The sequence below is a fragment of the Tarenaya hassleriana genome, unplaced genomic scaffold (genome assembly GCF_000463585.1).
Source record: "Tarenaya hassleriana unplaced genomic scaffold, ASM46358v1 Cleome1, whole genome shotgun sequence".
In the NCBI taxonomy this organism is placed as follows: Eukaryota; Viridiplantae; Streptophyta; class Magnoliopsida; order Brassicales; family Cleomaceae; genus Tarenaya; species Tarenaya hassleriana.
Window position 1 is genome coordinate 11253617 of NW_010960187.1, and position 19340 is coordinate 11272956.

The following is a 19340-nucleotide window of genomic DNA, read 5'->3' on the forward strand; positions in this document are numbered from 1 at the left end:
AATTAAATACACTTAGTTGGATAACGATAGTCTTGTATATGAAATCTGAATTTCGGCCAGCAAATATTGACAAATCTGGACCGCTTTGCTCGGGAAGCACCAATGGGCCAAATTGGCTTAAATATCTTCTCCGATGAAACATTACGTTAAAATTGTAAATTTAAAATTTATATTATAAATTCTATTAACAGTTTTATTTCATATTTTCTATTAATTCTTGACAGTCTATTATGATCGTTTAGATATCCTCTCAGACAATCCAACAGACATATTGTAATAAGTTATGATAAAAATAATCTGAATTCTTTTATTTTTTCTATTTTTGGGTTTAGGTGTTACAAGATGAATTTTTTTAAAAAAAATATTGACCCATATATGATCAAACCAATAAGTGTTGTTTTTTTTGCCACTTCTTAGTTAAGGATGTCAATCTGGCCGTTTTGGCATAAGTCCGCACTCGCCATAAGGATTTCGAGTTCGAATTCATGTTGACCCGATTTTTCGGATCTAAATAAATAAACTCGAAACCCGACTCTATAAACTTCAGATTTGGGTTCGGGTTGGGCCGACCCATTAAATTTACTCTTAGAAATTTATTATTTTTTTACTAAATTTTTTTGAAAAAAAAATCGGGTTTTCGATCCGCTACGAAGCCCGATCAAAAATTCGAAATTTTTTTAGGCTGAACCTGACTAGATTTCGGATCTCAGATTAAAATTGACACCTCTATTCTTAACTTTTTTTTGGTTATCAAATCAAACTCAAAATTGTTTTATCTTCATTCTATAACACTAAGTTTTGTTTCTTTCATTGTTTTTATAATATGGAAGTTCAGCGAATTTTTGGCTAAACTATATCTCTTATAGAGGAACCTCTTCAAATAAAAATTCCAATTTAAATTTAAAAAAAGTTTAACCCCATCCTTTGCCTAGGCACCCAAGAATTTGTTTCTTTCATTTAACATCATGAACGTCATTTGAACATTTGCATGCGTTTTTGAAGAACCTCATGAGCCAGAATCATGTTACATCTGTTTTCAAATATAAGACCGTCTATTGATATGTGCGAATGGTGCAATGAACATAGTTTCAAAATCTATGGATCATTTATTTTAAATAATTAAAAATATTGATAATATATAATTATTAAAAGTAATTATTAATAATGATGAAGAGTCTGTTTTATTATCATTAACTCACCTCTATTATTATCTATATAGATTTAAGAGATTTATTTTTAAAAAATAAAATCAAATATATTATATTATAACCATTATCATTTGTATAATTATTAAATTAAGCGTATTTATACCATTTTTAAATGTTTTTTAAAATAATAAAAATTTGATTCTTTATTTTCTTTTAAGATTATTATATAAAGTTGGGCTGGGCGTTTCGGTTCGGTTCTTCGGAACCAGACCGAACCGTTAAAACGGTATTTTTCCCGACCCGAAACCGCTGTTATTTTCCGAACGGTACTATTTTTAGAGAACCGAATTTTCTCGGAACCGAACCGAACCGAATTTTAAAAATCCCGAAAAACCGAATATTTTTAAAGGAAATCTATCATTTTTTTAATAAAACTCGGAACCAAACCGAACCGATGCCGAAAACGAACCGAATCGAATACAATAAAAAACCCAATCGGTACCTATTTTTGTAAAACCGAAAGAATCGAACCGATCCATTCTGTCCCGAACCCGAACCGATCCATTCTGTCCCGAACCCGAACCGTTTCCCGAAACGCCCACCCCTATAAAGTAATTGATCAAAATGTTGCAATACATAAGGGCCCCGAAATTTGTGGGACGATCCTTCCAAGAACACAATGATTTCTCCCGATGGTGACGGAAGCCAGAAGCCAAGAATCCCACCGGAAACTAAAATTAGTAAAATGCCTCACTTTTGTTTGGGTGCAAGGGCGGTTAGTAGCACATTCACTCACTCACTGAGATTAGGTATAATTATTTAAATTAGTTCATAAATATTAACTTTATGAGTACATGTATACCATTATGCCATCAATCATAACATTTCTTTTTTAGATCCTCCCGGTTCTTGGGCGTATATTATTAGCGTAGAAAAACCGTTTTCGGAGCTCCGAAACCATTCTTGTCGGAACGTTTTCGTTTCTGAGTTTAAACACAAAGATTCTTTACTGTGAATAACACGAGAATTTTCCATTCATATGCCCTAATTTTGGAAATATTGTTATTCCAAATAAAAAAAACGAGATACCGTGTTTTTTTTTGTATACTCTCTCTCACTAGAATCATAAAATACTCAACAATGCCAAGAATTTAGCAGAGGAGGAGGATCCATCAAAAATGGCAAACGTAAAACAAATTAATTAACCTACTTTTAACCATCGAGAAATGAACGGTTGAAACCTCCATCGCTCAAATTTGCACCTTGTTTTTCTCCCCTCTTCTTCTTTATTTCCTGCCATTGAAGCTCACCAGAAAACCCTCTTTCCTTTGTGTGTATATATACCACAAAACCCGAACATGAAAAAACCTTCTTCGCGTCTTTTTCTTCCTCCCGGGGAAGAAAGAATAGTTTTTTTTCTCTCTTTCCTTCTTTCTCACAAAGAGAGATTCGGGGTTCTAAACCCTACAATCTCTCTCGATCCATCCTTCACTTTTCTGCGGTCGGCCGGTGTGTTTGGGTCGGTCAATCTCAGCAGCAGAAGAGGAATAAGACGACGGAGGAAAAGATCTAGAGTCGAAGAGAGGGAACGTATCTAATCAGCTTGGCCTAATTATCCGTAGTTTGCCTCAGGTAAGTACAATGGCTTTAACTTTTGCCACACGGCAACCAAGCATGTAGCCCTAGCTTCTACCGCAAGGCATCTTCTTTTTTTTTTTTTGCGTAAAGTTTGCGACGAAATCTTTGTTTCAAGGTTAACTTGCGCAGATTTTGAACTCCTGTTCAAAAGACATGATTTTGAAACATGAAATATTAAACTTCTGGTATTTTCTATGTTTAAAGGATTTGGTTTTGATACGTCTTTGAGAGTACAAAACCCTAGATAGTACCCTTTTTTTTGTTATATGATCTTCGAATTAGGGCATGGTTATACCCTACAAGAAATAAACCTATGATTCTCTAACCCTTCTCCGTTACTTTGTCTCTTGAATCTTTCACACCGTTGTTTCATTAGTTCCAAACATTCTTAACCAAACTAATATTAATTATTTTATAATCATGTAGATAGAAAACTAACCCCGAAACAATAATAAAAAAAAGAGATGGTGATGGTGGGCGAAGCCCTAAGCCTGTCAACCTCCTCGTCCTCATCATTATACGAATCAGAAGCGGACGAGCTCGAGAATATGCCGTTGGATCCGCCGAGGCTTCAGGCGAAGAAACGCCTCTCCAAACAGCTCTCCATGTGCGAGACGAGACGGGACATCGCCTGGGAGCGGCGCCGCCGCCAGATGATGCTCGTCCCCGAACGCAGACGCAGCGGCAGCGGTGGGGACGCGGATCACGGCGACTTGACGGACGAGGATCTGAGAGAGCTCAAGGGCTCTATAGAATTAGGGTTTGGTTTCAACGAAGAAGAAGGGCAACGACTCACGAGCACTTTGCCTGCCCTGGATCTCTACTTCGCCGTGAACCGGCAAATCTCGCCGGTTTCCACTCCCGGAAGCGGAGGATCTTCGTCGTCGACTCTCGGTGACCGGTCGTCCTCCTTCGACAGCCCTAGGAGCGACTCCGACCCGTTAAGAATTCTTTCACCTGGTACGGCTCATTCGTTTGTGTACGTGTCGGATACATTTATGCTGCGGCTTTGGTTTAGAGCAGTTGAAGTAATCTAAAGAGTTTTTAGAGAATCGGGTATTATTGAGTTAAACAGTTGAGTTTATGGATCTAATGCAGTTATAGAATTTAGAAATTTGAATGTATTTAGGTTATAGATATTTGAATTGGGTAAATTGGATGCAATTACTGTGTATTAACTTTATAGTAATTGATTTTTTTACGTGGTGATTGTGATTTAGGGGACAATCCTCAACAGGTGAAAACAAGGCTGAGGCATTGGGCACAAGCCGTTGCATGTTCTGTCATGCAATCCTTCTGAGAATTACGGACAAAAACATGAGTAAGTGTGGGATTATGATGTGATGGATCTGTACAGTGAGAGAGGCAGAGAAGTGTTTGTTTTTTTTTACACACAACGGAATAATGTCCTTAGAGATTTGAAGAGAGAGAGAGAGAGAGAGAGAGAGTTAAAGGGGCGACCAGATGTATAATCGCGTTTGCGATCAACCGCTCTCATCGGCGTTTGCGATGTGATCGGGAACCGTCTCTAGGAAAGGGGAACTAAGAGGAGAGGTTGAAAAAGAGAGACACTCGTCAAAGTTTGGGGACCAAAATGCAAAATTGAAAAATGAAGAGGGGTTATTCTGAAAATTTTAATTTTATTTTGGCAACAGGGAAGGAATAGCCGCCATTCGTGTCTTTTTTTTTTCTACTTGTTTGATTGTTTTCCCTTTCTTTTTTTCCTGGTGTAATTTTTGCCCCTTTAATGATTCTTGGAGAGAAAAATTTGAGACTAAGGCAGATTTTGTTGTTGTTGTAAATAATGACTCTCATCCAACTTACTTTTTGCATTCTGAGGCAAAACAAGCATTTTTAATTCCTGACTTTTTTATATTTATGTTAGAAAGATGAATAAAAATCCAATTTCGCATTTTCACTAAAAAATGCAATTAACGACGGATATTTCCGTCACAAATATTAGCTATAGAATTGAGAAAAAATATAATCAAAATCGTTTAGATCCCAAATACGTTATATATCGATTGCTATAGAATATGACCGAGAATTATTTATTCATTTGTCGAATATATTTACGATTCATCTAATCGGAGTTGTTTGAGATGTTCTTATCCCAAATTCTATGTTTGAGTGATCGTTGGGGAAGAAGTATGCAATTTAATTACGGTATAAAGATTAATTCCGAATTTTGGAAAATGTAATTGAGTCGAAGATGAATGAATTTTCTTTATCAGATATATATATGATTTAATTTTCTATGGTAGATATTTAGTAAATTACGAGCGGATATAATAACACTCATATCGACGATTCTGTCGTTAAAAGGCTATAAAGAAAGGAAATGACTAGAAAAAGTTGGTCAAAGGCTTGGGGCGCTGACTTTTCTGAAGGTGTGCATCTTTTTTTTTTTTCACAACACCTAATTACCACTTTGCATCAATAAATATTATATGAATAATTTAATATTAAAGGGCACTACTACACTTTATTTTACTTTAATTTTATATAGTTCAAATAACACATGCTTTTAAGGGCAAAATAAAATAGTTTATAATTTTTCCGGTTGCTATTAGGGATTTACGTTTTTCTACCTAACCTCTAGAATTTGAAGTTTTTTTTGATGTTTTGACCAAATTATTATTGCATTTAAATACTGAAAAACGTCCGGTATTTCAATTTTGTATGAATATTTCGGATAATATTTATGTAATAAAAAATACACTAAAAAGGCTTGTACATATTCTACATTTAAAATTAGTATATACTTACAATTAAGAAACTTTTTTTTTTTAAAATTAGCAGTTCATAAGAACCTTATCAACCAAAATGATCTCCACTCAAACAAAACTACGTGTATATATATATATATATATATTCTCACAAACAGCCTACAATATCTAACCGCAATCACATTCAATAGCAAAAGCTCAATAATAACAACAATACAAAGACGACAATATATTTATCATACAACCTTGATAATATACAATTTCGCATCAATTCTCAAACCAAACTAAGCAGTCATTTCAGCCGTAGAACACAAAAGAAACCAAACAAGAAGTGAGCAGTTGTGTTTCTCCCCAAACACTTTCAGATCAATCCATCTGCAAAAAAAAAAAAAAAAAAAAAAAGCCCCACAAAAATTATGGAAACTTTTAGATCTTGTTCTTGTTTTTGTTTTTTTCCCCTCTCTTTTTCATTTTCTTTTGGGGCACTTCAGATCTTGTTCTTGCCACCCTTTCTTGCTTCTTAGTCTCCATGTCAGTCAAAACAGTCTAAGCCTTGCATGATTCCCTTTCATCACAGAACAGCAACACCAGAAGAAGCGGTCCCATTCATCTCACCTGTCTCTCCCATGATCTTCTGGCCTGTTTCATCGCCTGTCCGAGCTGTCACTGTCTCTGCTGCTGTGAGTTTCTCAGGAGCAGACTTTGGAGAGCCCTTCACAGATTTTCCCCGGCGATTCCCGCTGGTCTTGGAAGTCCTCGGGCTGTTGTTGCTCACCCGAGCCATGAATCTCGGGCTGTTGGTGGCTCGGGAATCTTCCTTGCAGCCATCCACACTGTGGCGGTGTCGAGCACAATGCTTCCCCTTCTCCCCTTGACACTGTGAGTTAACTGCGTCACTGCAGCTCTTTCTCCGGTTCAGGTTCGGCGACTTGGGTCGAGTCAGTGGCAACTATGCAAATGAAGATACAGATTGTTAATGAATATACATTATTCAAACAGGGAAAAGAATCTATGACGACGTAGAAATACCATCAACTATGTACACAGCTAATGTTTCTGTATACGTTTCACTGCAATGGAAACACTTCACCGAAGAAGAATAGAATGGTGCATTATTCTTCACAATGATTTCATGGCTCTGTCACTTGAGGTCATGAAACGGAAATTTACAAGTTTTAGAAACCCCTTATTAAGTAAACATGAGACTAGAACACGAGTAAGGTGTTGGAACATAAACTTGTTCCTAATATTTTGTGCTCTAGAAAAATGTGTTCAAAGAGTTTAGAATTTTGTGTTCAAATAATTAAGTACTTAGACTATATTTATTAGTAGTTCTAGAATGATCTATGGTGTAGTATATATATGGGTTGTTTGAAGTTTGTAGTACAACAACAACAAAAACACAAGAAAAGAAATACAAAGGAGTATTTTGAGTATTTCTCCTCCTCTCTTCTTGTTCATATATATTTATAAAGTATAAAGAAAAAGCCTAAGAGCTTACAAGTGGTATCAGAGCCGGGATATCATGGCGTCGACGAGTTCGATCCAATCGCAAGTTCCGCAACTTACGAAAGACAACTATCGTAGGTGGAGTATCCAAATGGAGGCTCTTCTCGGATCCCATGATGTATGGGACATGGTGGAGAACGGTTATGTCGAATCGGAGACAGTACCGGAGAATGAAGAGGAGAAACACAAAGATCTAGAAAAGAGAGAGAAGAAGGCGTTGTTCACAATATATCAAGGAGTCGATGAAGTAACGTTCGAGCTTATTGCCTCGGCGACGACGTCCAAAGAGGCGTGGGAAATTTTAAAGAAATCTTATGAAGGAGTCGATAAGGTGAAGAAGATTCGGTTGCAATCTTTACGATCGCAATTCGAAAGTCTACAACAAGGGAATTCCGAGTCGATCTCGGATTACATTTCACGGGTAATCACCATTGTTCATCAAATGGCAACAAATGGCGAGACGTTGAAGGATGTTCGGGTCGTGGAGAAAATTTTGAGGTCCCTTGACTCAAAATTTGATTCCGTGGCAGTTGTGATTGAAGAATCTAAAGACTTAGATTCAATGACGGTGAAAGAACTTCTTGGTTCTTTGAAGACGTTTGAAGACAGACTCAATCGGAGAAAAGGAGAAGAAAAATCTGTTGAGCATGCGCTAGAAGCAAAGCTCTCTTTGAAGACCGAAAAATCGAGAGGAGGTTATCAAAACCGAAGAGGAAGAGGTGAAAATTACGGACAGGAGGTTATGGACCAAACCATCGGGTGCCGACCAACAATCGTAATGATGATGGAGAAAATACAACTGATCACTATGGCCGTGGCGAAAGAGGTGGTCGAGGTCAAAATTGGAACCGAGGTCGTGGTCGTGGATTTGGAAGAAATAATGGAGGAAGGTATGATAAATCTTGGATTCAATGTCATACTTGCAAGAAATTTGGACATTATTCCTATGAATGTTGGCATAATCCTGACAATGATGGTGGAGAGAAAGTCAATATCGTCGATAAAGAAGATCATGATGCAGAAGAAGTGTTGATGTTGTCACAAAATGAGGTCGAGCCAAGCGGTGTGTCAGAACCATTTGTTACATGGTATCTTGACACGGAAGCATCCAACCATATGTGCGGGAGAAAGGAGTTGTTCACGAAACTGATCGAAAAGAACTTTGGCAATATCACCTTTGGTGATCTTTCAAAGAGACCAATTCAAGGGAAAGGGGAAGTCACACTGACCTTCCCGAACAAGAGACAGGTTTGCATCTCGAATGTCTATTATGTTCCCGATATTAAAAGCAATTTGTTGAGTGTGGGCCAGTTGTTGGAGAAAGGTTTTGATGTAAGGTTGAAGAATATGTCTCTAACCATGCGAGACAAAAATGGCCAAATGATCACAACCGTGGAGATGACGAAGAATCGAATGTTTCCATTGAGACTGAGCTTTAATGAGTCGAGGTGTTTGAAGGTAACGACTCTAGATAATTCAACTTTGTGGCATCTTCGATATGGGCATCTAAATTTCAAGGCATTAGAATTACTTCAGAAGAAGGATATGGTGATTGGGTTACCCAAGATTGCAGCTCCTAACAATCTGTGTGAAGTTTGTGTTATGGGAAAGCAGCAGAGGAAGTCGTTTCCGACATACTAGTCATGGAGCGCGACATGTCCCCTTGAGCTGGTGCATTCGGATGTTTGTGGACCCATCAATCCCACATCGAATGGAGGTAATCGATATTTCCTGACATTTACTGATGATTACAGTGCAAAGACATGGATTTATATGCTCAAGGAGAAAAGGGAAGTTTTTACCAAATTCAAAGAGTTCAAGAGTATGGTGGAAAAACAAAGTGGATGCCCAATCAAGTACTTGCGGACTGACCGTGGAGGAGAGTATATATCAAATGAGTTTGAGAATTTTTGCAAGGAACACGGGATTTCTCATCAGCTTACCATGCCTCAAACACCACAGCAGAACGGAGTTTCGGAGAGGAAGAACAAGACTATACTGAATATGGTCCGATGTATGCTTAATGAGAGAAAAGTCCCTAAGGAGTTTTGGGGAGATGCTGTTGCATGTGCTGTTTATTTGTTGAACAGATTTCCATTGAAGAAAATCAAAGACATGACACCGGAGGAAGCTTGGAGCTTACGAAAACCGAAAGTTGATCATCTCAGAATCTTCGGGTGTGTGGCATATGCAAAAGTGCAGGAAGAAAGGCGAACAAAGCTTGAGGATAAAGGTCAGAAATGCATATTTTTGGGTTATGGTGAAAATTGCAGGGGATACAAGTTGTATAATCCCGAAACTCGGAAAATCATAATGTCTCGAGATGTTGAGTTTGATGAGGAGAAGAGTTGGGATTGGAATGGTAGCAATCAATTGCAGAGGATCATTCTCAAAGAAGTTGAGGAGAATTCACCATCCCGAGTTATCCAGAACCGTTTTGATAATGGCGATTCTAGTAGCTCACCCGTGAGAAAGATGAAGAGCATTCAGGAGATTTATGATACAACTCAACCGATAGAATCCATGTTTGATGATGAGTTTACTATTTTTTGTCTATCTGCTGGATTCAAAGGAGTTAACAGGAAGAAGAAGTGGATCAAAGTGAAAGATAAGTTGAAACCCTTTCGGAAGAAGCTCGGAGTCAAAGCTAAAGGATGAACAAGTTTAAGGGGGAGTTCTGTTGGAACATAAACTTGTTCCTAATATTTTGTGCTCTAGAAAAATGTGTTCAAAGAGTTTAGAATTTTGTGTTCAAATAATTAAGTACTTAGACTATATTTATTAGTAGTTCTAGAATGATCTATGGTGTAGTATATATATGGGTTGTTTGAAGTTTGTAGTACAACAACAACAAAAACACAAGAAAAGAAATACAAAGGAGTATTTTGAGTATTTCTCCTCCTCTCTTCTTGTTCATATATATTTATAAAGTATAAAGAAAAAGCCTAAGAGCTTACATAAGGTATCACTGCTTTCAACAGAGACAAAGGCAATCCAATTTATGAAAACGGCGATTTTTTTAACTATAAAAGCGCGAGAGAAGTTATTCACAAATATAAAGAGAGACAACACCAAAATCTAAAAATTTCAAGAAAGAATGAGGCATGTGGGTTAGTTTAGCGTCGGTGAGGGGAAGATGACATCTCATTTAATGAAGGAAAAGGAATCCGGCCTTCATGTGAATGTTGCATCAAGTCACTGAATTCAACATTTTTGTCATTTCTGGACAAGCAAGAAGTTTCTTAAAAGTGGGACAGATAAAAGGAAGCAGTGAAGACACAGTTGTTTTTGTTGTTGTACCTTCTTTGATTCGACTTTTGGGGGAGGGCCCTCATAGTAGAAACTCGGTACCGGGTTAGCTTTGTAAGCCATGCCCTTTCGGAGCTGCTTAATTGCTGCTTCTTGTTCTTCCTAAACAAGGAGCGCAAGACATTTCATTCATTATTATTCCCCCACAAAATGAGCAAGAACAAGATTATCATGCATAATATCTAACATGTGACTAATGCTTCTTGCTCTTCATAAATTAAATACCATTCCACGAAAACCTGCAAGAACCGTATCGCTCTATGCCAGATGAAACACAATGCATAATCGGTAATTGCTGCTTTATGCTATTTTTCAACAAGATGGAGCACATTTTCTTTGTTATTTTATCCCAAGAAAATGTGTGAGAACGGAATTATCATGCACGTAAAAGCAATAACCAGACACAGATTAACATAGATACCTACTATACATATATATATATATGTGTGTGTGTATGCGTATGTGTATGTACCTTAAGTCTTTGCTCGTTCTCTTCTTTCTCTGCCTCGAGTGCTTTGTGTTTTTCCTCTAATTTTTGGTAAAACTGAAACTCAATCATATAGAGAATTAGCAAAGTGATGGAAAAACAGAACCAAAGCATGGAAATAAAATTGCCTCTCTAAAGTGATGGAGAAACATGGCACAAAGCATAGAGTTCTCTTAAAAAAAGTATCTCATAGTTACAGATTATGTACCTCTTTCCGTCTCTCCAACCGTGCAGTACTCCTAAATGTTGGAGCAACTCCAATCGTAATCTTGGGCTTAACCGTTTTCGTGGATGTAGCTGAGCTATATGTGTCGTTAAGGATCATCAAAGGCGTAAAATCATAGATAGTGATTCTCTACAACAAATTTGTGTATGTGAGCATCTAGTTTCATGGAGAGGATACGAGGAAGCAACGGACCAACTATCTTCTTCGTCGTGATGCTTTTTGGATCCTGTTGACTTCCTAGCCGTGATCGGAGAATTGGGCTAAAATCAAAAACACAAAAAGTGAAAACATTTATCAGTTCCATTTCACAATCACCCGAGAGAGAAGCTCGGTAATCGTCATGTGAGGAAGGTTCGCAAATCTGATCAAATCATGGTAAAGATCCACATGACATTGAAGATATTATCTAAAGAATAACCACTTCCAAATCTCGAAAAAAATATACGCAAGGCGGAGAGATGAAATAAATTATACAAAGTCATGAGCTTCATTACCTGTGAACCTCTTGATGCAGTGGGAGAGTTCGAGATGTTACAGTTTCCTGAAGAAGTGTTATCAACTCCTGCAGTATGTGGCACGGCAGAAGCTCGCTTTTCAGTTGCCAGAGCAAATGGCTTTGGTACAGTACGGTTCTTATCATCAGAAGATTTCTGGTATCCAGATTTATCGTTTCTTCCCTCAAGATTTGTTCTTTTAACACCAAGAACTTCATGCCTCTCATTGGCATCATTAGCCTCAGTATTGTTCTCCAATTTATTGGGAGAAACATGGATTTTATTTCCATCAGATGAACTATTCGAATGTGCTGCAAATTTGTTCGACTTCTTATCCATGTGTATGTCGATAGGCTCTCTCCCCATTACCTCTACACCAAGAAAGATGTCCACTGAGTAATGAAACAGAGATGACGAAAAAAAAGGGTACAGTCACCAGAAAATTTGTCTCATTCACACAGAAACAAGCACAATCCAAGAATACACCTTTCTCATGATCCTGTGTATGGTTAATAAAAGGTTACAGGGAATACAAGATACACCAACGTTCAAGAAATGAAGCTACCGGAAATGAAAACCCAGAAACAAAAAACAACAACAACAACAACGCCTTAAATGACAAGTTTATTTGGGGGCGGCCACATGAATTCTCTTCCTTCCTTTGTTTCGATTTTGGATAAAAACCCGGAAACAAAATCATATTTTTAACTTCCAACAAGAAGCCACAATGAAACAAAAACGTTAACAAGTCTGGAATCCGAACAAAACCACCAAGATTTCAAGACCAGCTGCCCCTTTGGATGGAACCCAATTTATCATGCAGCAGAAGAAGCTTCCTAATGCCTCATTTTGCTCTGTGTTTCAACTTTATTGTATAGTTTAGAACATGGGAAATCATCTAAAACTACAACGTAATAAGAACCCACAAAACACACCAAAACAGAAAAGGGATTGCAATTAAGCAGCCACAGGACATGATGAATTATGGCTGTTGGATTAATTGTAATCTTGAGTTATTTAAATGAGAGAAACCTTAATGCTTCGGTATTGTCGGAGCCAATGGATTTTAAATTATCAAGAACAAAAGCAGGAACCCAGAATATAACCAAGATCTAAAACAATGGCTATTTCATCGTAGAACATGAGAAGGGAACAACAACATCTTCCTAAACTGTTAGTTACAATTACCAAAATTCATACCAAACCAGCAACCAAGTTCCTGTTCCGAAAAATAGAGAAATAAGATAGAAACATCTGAAACTGAAACAGTTTTCTTCAAAGACGATAAGAGGTTTGAGAGAAGAATCAAATAAACAGAAAAGAACCTAGGAAATCGGAAGAACACCAACCCAGGAGATCAAAATGCAGACAACATTGTACAGATCGAACCACATTTCCGCACCTGTTTCCAAGACAAGAATTTCCAAATAGCAAAACAACAGCAACCCATGGACCAATTTTTATTTAAAAAAAACAAGAATGACAAAACGCTAAAAGGAAAAAAAAATCCAAGAGAGAAAGTCAAACGAATGTCAAGAAATTCTTACGATTCTTGCTCCGATCTGTCCCAAAATTCCTCTCTCTCTCTCTCTCTCTCTCTCTCTCTCTCTCTCTCTCTCTCTCTCTCTCTGTGTGTGGAACAGAACAAGCGTGAACACCCTCCCTCCCTCCAACTTCTCTCTCTAGAGATGCTTGGTATGGGGTTGGTGTATTTTTTTTTTAAGGGGGTTGGTGTATTTTCTCAGGAAACAAACATTTCTTTTTCTGTCGATGATTTTCCATTTATTTAGCTCGCTGTGACTTTGGAGAAGAAATAAAATAATTGAAAAAACCAATCACGTTTTCCGTTATTAAGAGGGCCACTGTTTATATCCATTTTCTGGAAGGTAAAGTCTTGACGGTGTTAGTTAACGGTAGAACTTTTTTACCAGACGCCGTCACCCTTCAGACACGGGACACATTTTGTTTTTGAATCTTTGAATTAGAGCCAAAAACGTTTTTGTCTGGTTTGAATGTTAGATGGCAAAAAAATATATCCTTCACGCGCAAAGCACTAAAAAGTAGAAAAAATTAATGAAATATATATAAAAAAAATTAAAACATTTTTGCAACATTTGTTTTGTTTTGTTTGCAAATACGTTATATCAAAAATACCATCCTTTTATTATTTTGATTTCAATACATAACTTTCTCCAACTATGACTTTATGATCTATATAATCAGAAATTTAGTTTGGTCACATGTTAATTTTATTTATTCTAATATTAAATTTATGATGATCACACTAATTCATTATATTCGTCACTTATATATCTCACTAATCATCTAATAAAAACATTATAAATTATACGTTATTACCAATTAGAACAACATGTGATATCACAATATTTCTGGTTATATGGATCATAGAGTCACAGTTGGAGAAAAATATATGTTAAAATCAAAATAGAAAAGAGAGAAAAATTTTCATAATGCACTGTACGTTTAGTTTTAAATTATCCAAAATACCATCATTTTTAAAATAAATAAAGCAACAACAACAACAACATCGTCCCGAGTTCATTTGGGGTCGGCCGCATGAATCCTTCTTCTCCACTCATTTCGATCTCGGGTTAACTGTTTCGGAGTCTGCAACACTTCCATATCGTTTCTAATGACACGTTCTTAAGTAAGTATAGGTCTACTTCTTCATTTTCTTCTCACCCCTATACCTATACTCTCCACTTTTCTAACCGGTACATCTATCGGTCTATGTTGTATATGTTCAAACCATCTTAAACACTTCTTTCGTGCCTTCTCTTCGATACCTATTATTGTATAGTAGCGAATGTTAGGCGACGAAAGAAAAACATATATCTACAATGAATGTGGTCGAGATGAGGAAATTTGCACAAATGTTCAGTTTTGGAGAGCCATTAGTAAACTTATATTTGATTATCACCAAAACAGAATATAAGTTACCAATTCACGTCATATTGAATATTATACATAACACAAAAAAAAATTTCTATATTTTATATCGAATGTAATCATGAAACATAAGGAAATTTGCAATGAATGTTCCAGTTTTTGATAGTAATTAATTACTAAGAACACCGTTAATTAATAGAATTGATATATATATATATATATATATATTTGTATATATCATTCTGGTTATCATTTATTTTGGATGTCATTATCACCGTGATGCTTTGATTTTGGCTTTTCTTGGACCGAGTTGTTCTTTTTGACTCTCTCTATATGGACGGCGTCAACTGACGGCGTCAGCATTATCAAGTGGCCGTAACTGTCGGAGATTGCTTCCTCGGTACGGGATAATCTTTTTAAATGACGAAACTGCCCTCCACTTTGTCTTCCTCGGTACGGGATAATAAATGACTAACACGATATATAAATACTTAAATGCACAAACACACGCTGGTAATTAATTATGTACTTACAAACTCGAAAAAAATCTTTATTTTATAAAAATATTCAGAAAATTTTAATTTTATTTACTAAATTATATGTTTAGACTTTTAAATAAAAAATATTTTTATGTAAATAAGGAACCAATTAAAGAGAGAAAAATACATATTTAAATACCTAGAAGAGATAAGGATTTAATTAGATTTGTGTGAAATTACAAATTTGTGCCCTTCGGGGCCAGGTCAGGTGGTAAGGGAGTAGGGTGTATCACCTTGAGGTAGAGGGTTCGAATCCTCTCATCGCTCTTCCTTGCGTTTGACCTGCTCGCTTGTCAGCCCATCATAATGGGCTGATTTACCTCTTCCGCGTGTGTTGCAGGCTCGTACGCGTGGGCGTGGAGTTTGACCTGCAGGCGCCTAAGCCCAACTACGGCCCGAGTGTTAGGCGCGCCTGGTGGCCAGGTCTGGCGGACTGAGGTCCATGGGGACTGTTAGGCGCGGGTGGTGGCCAGTGCGTCTCCGTTTGTAAGGGTAGGTAGTCACAGAGGTTACCCTCTTTAAAAAAAAAATTACAAATTTGAATAAAGTACTTTTAGAAATTTAAATTTAGTTTTGGGTGTTTTCATATAAAATATTGTTTCGTAAGAAACTTTCAGCACTAATACGATTACGAATGACACTGTATAGTGGACTTTTATATTCAGCTTTTATAAGTTATGTATATTCATATATATATATATATATATATATATACATAATATACCGAACACATTCATAAAGCTTGCAACTTTCCACGCCTTTGATAATATAATGTTGATAACCTAAATAAGAATATATTTATATGTATATCGAAACGAAGGTTCTATTTATAACTACCACCCACAATACTCAAATATTTTGGCCAAATATTCCATATGACCCCCAAATAAAAAAAATAACGAAGAAATAATTTTTTTTATAAAATCTAAAATATTAAATATAAAAGTAATTAAATCAAAATATAGTTAAATAGCGTATGTGGGTGGTCAATTCTAATTATAATGTTCATTATCAACAAATAAAACAAAAACAAATAACAAAAAAAATATGATGACAAGGATCAAAATGATGTATACTTTCGATTAACCGTTATACCTAACGACTGACAAAATTAAAATTGTTTAAACTTTAAGCATTTTTACTTTATTTTATAATTTTTAAAATTGTTTATATATATATTTTTACATTTGCACTGCATCTTCTTCTTTTTTTATGCCAAAAGAATGCATCTCACGTCTCGTGGCTAGGGGTGGACATTTCGGAATTCGGTTCAGAATTTTAACGGTTCGGTTTGGAAATAATTTATTCGGTATTATAAAATTTGCACCAAATTAGTACCGCATATTATTCGGTTCGGTATTATGATAGTTCGGGACGGTATGGTACTAATAAATAAGTACCAAATAAGAATCGAAATAAAAATGGTTCGAAACGGTTCGGGACGGTTCATGACATATTTATAATTCATATAATATAAAAGAAAAGAGATCCAACATAATAATTTTATACAACAAAATAAAAGTTTTGAACTTGTAAATTTGAAAAAAATTCAACATTAATCTCAATGCATTACGCAAACAAACTCTTAATATTAGTAAATATCATAATTAACTATTAATATTAAATATTTTTTAATTAAAAAATAAAATACCAAAATACCGTTCGGTATTTTCCAAACCGAATCGAACCATTCCCGAACCGTTCGGTATTTCAAATTTCGTACGTTCGGTATTTTTATATAATACCGAACCGAACCGAAACCGAATTAATCGGTTCGGTACGGTTCAGGACTAGATTCCCGAACCGAATTGCCCACCCCTACTCGTGGTGATGAAAATTTCTGTTTATATGTTTCAAATGGTAATTATTTCTCGAAAAGAGTGATTAATTTGGTGAGATGATGTCTTAAAACAACTATGTAGAAGATATTATATTCGTTATTTTTTTTTTTGATAACCAGGATAGTTTCTGGACTTTCGGTCCGACTACATCCACCCTAGATGCAGGATCAGTCTTTGTATATGTACCATTTTTGGTCCAGAAATTACATCCCTCTCCACCAGTGGAATCGAACCCAAGACCTTGAGGATAGCTTTGTCACTTCTCAACCATTGGACCACCAACTGTTGGGTATATTCGTTATTATTTAATTTTGTTTCACGGCTAAATCCTTTATAGGATTTTGGCAACTTTCATCATTGAAATTTTAATTCCATAATTTCATCTAAAATTTCTATCTTTGATTATAAATATGTATATATATTCGTATTATTTTCCTAAAAGGGAACATATGAGACCATTATGAATAGAAGTTGGTGCGAGCGCTTGCAAAGGATCGTCCGCGCCTAAATTGGGCCTTGCTGGGCCACGGCCCATCACAGAAATATTTTGGGCATAGGTTCACGACCGGCCCATCGGGCCTTTGGCCCATTTCTGAAATTGCCTTGAAAAGGCATTTTCCGGAAAAGTTTTCGTGTTTTTGCTTTCTCACACTTCTTCCTCCTTCCTCGTGAAGTTCTTTGTAATTTTTTGGTGTTTTATTTTCGTTTTTTCCCTTTATGAAAATCCCTTCCATTTTCACTCAGTTTTCTTTGAGAACTTAAGCAGATGGTTTTATTTTTTTTTAAACCGAAACTTGGAAAGACTAGTGGTAAGAGAACATGCAAAACATATTCTTATCCTATATTCAAATCCAAGCGTGAGGAGGATCATTCACCCGGACTTCTTCGGTCCTCTTGAAGATTTAGTTGGATTAAATGTCTGGTAAACTTCCGGCTTATAAAAATAAACCTTGAACAGATGGTTCGATTTTCTCCATTTTTTATTATTAAATTGACTTACACATATAGTGATAAACCCTATTATAACAGCGTGTATCTGTTGATATGTGACTCAAGGTTTACAAGAGATGTTTTGTCCTACGTTGCTGTAATGTGTCATGGCTGTTTTCTGCAGTTATGTCGTGATTTAAAAACTGTAGTTTGTAGTGTAGATTTACATAGTTTATATGTTTAGAGAAGTTGAAGATCGTAAGATGAAGAAGATGAATTGAAATATTTTCCTTTATGCTCACATACTTAAAAAATATGCACTACATTTATATGTATTTTGTAGTCAATAATAAGTACAAATAAAATAAAATAATATGGCAAATGCATATCATTACAACGACACAATATATATATGGTAAGAAATGGTAATTGCCTCTTTGATTGCTTATAATATTTGAATACTTCAACCAGATCTCCACACCATGAGCCTCCATCTCATTGACTAGCTCTCTAATTCGGTTAATATAGTTTCTAAAAGATTCACTTTCATTTTGTTGTATTGCATAAAACTGCTTCCACATCTCTAGAGTCTGATCTATTTTGCTCTCGCGTATCTCCGTGATAATCGGTTTGTAGTAATAGAGAAATATTTTTCTATATTGATGATTGCAAGATTACATTCTAATATATAGCAAAATACAATACAATATTCTAGGTATAATATTTAGAGCAAATCATAACCATATTAATGATAACATCTTCCTATATGCCCCCTCAAGATGAATCATCTATGATGAATTCAATTTTGTTACGTAAAAACTGAAATTGTGATCGTATTAATCATCTTCCACGTGGTGGTGTAGTTCAAACTTGAGTCAATGTTGCTTGATAACGTTTAGGAGCTTAAGAGTTGTAATCTTAGAGACTGATGTGGCACGGATGTGCGGCGCATATGCACGAGTTAAGTTTCACGACAAGGAGGTCGACAATACAAAAAATTGCAATGTGTATAGTGGCTAGGCTAGAGAAAAAAAAATGAAAAGGGCACAAAAAGCGTGATGAATAATGCGTGATAGTTTAGCATTGAGGCCGCCGGAGGGAAAAAAGTGATGTAAATACGCTGATTGATGATCGGAGTTTTCCAATCGAAAGGGACTAAAAACCAAGTTTAAAGTTCTCACAACGACCAAGGTTGACGTCGATAAACGGATGTCGTCGAAAAAGAGAAAAGAAGTAACACATTGGCTAGGGTGACGGTGATGAACACAACCGTCGAAAAAAAAAACTAGAAAAAAAGAGCAAATGGAATGCAAGACAATACTTAAGGCGATAATACTATTGGATTTAGTATATCATCGTCATCTTCATTGTCGCTTTAGGATTTAACCATTATTGTTGATGAGAAAAATATCTAGAACAAAAATCGAAACTCTGATACCACATAAAAGAATGTTTTTCTATTATTGATGTCTTGCAAGATACGTGCTAATATATAGCAAAATACAATAGAATATTCTAGGTATAATACTTAGAGTAAATCATAACCATTTTAATGATAATATATTCCTATGTGTAGAACA

The 19340-nt window shown here is 36.0% G+C and overlaps 2 protein-coding genes across 4 annotated transcripts; one reads left to right on the forward strand and one right to left on the reverse strand.

The window, feature by feature from the left end:
* The first annotated feature begins 2511 nt into the window (after positions 1–2511).
* On the forward strand, positions 2512–4609 carry LOC104823462. The gene is made up of 3 exons (XM_010555039.1): positions 2512–2780; positions 3213–3746; positions 4007–4609. Exons 2-3 carry the CDS (start codon positions 3251–3253, stop codon positions 4084–4086), a joined length of 576 nt encoding a protein of 191 aa, XP_010553341.1. The 5' UTR covers positions 2512–2780; positions 3213–3250; the 3' UTR covers positions 4087–4609.
* A 1115-nt stretch (positions 4610–5724) lies between these two features.
* Positions 5725–13332, reverse strand: LOC104823471 (protein WVD2-like 2). Of its 3 annotated transcripts, none has more exons than XM_010555068.2 (8): positions 13088–13332; positions 12890–12942; positions 11541–11911; positions 11224–11306; positions 11029–11122; positions 10806–10877; positions 10325–10435; positions 5725–6464 (listed from the first exon to the last, which is right to left on the reverse strand). In XM_010555068.2, the coding sequence occupies exons 3-8, from the start codon at positions 11904–11906 to the stop codon at positions 6087–6089; spliced, it is 1104 nt and encodes a 367-aa protein (XP_010553370.1). In that variant the 5' UTR covers positions 11907–11911; positions 12890–12942; positions 13088–13332; the 3' UTR covers positions 5725–6086. The 3 variants fall into 3 exon arrangements, with proteins under 3 accessions (XP_010553370.1, XP_010553362.1, XP_010553353.1); XM_010555060.2 differs by having other exon boundaries at positions 12866–12942; XM_010555051.1 differs by lacking the exon at positions 12890–12942 and having other exon boundaries at positions 13088–13331.
* Between the last annotated feature and the right edge of the window lie 6008 nt (positions 13333–19340).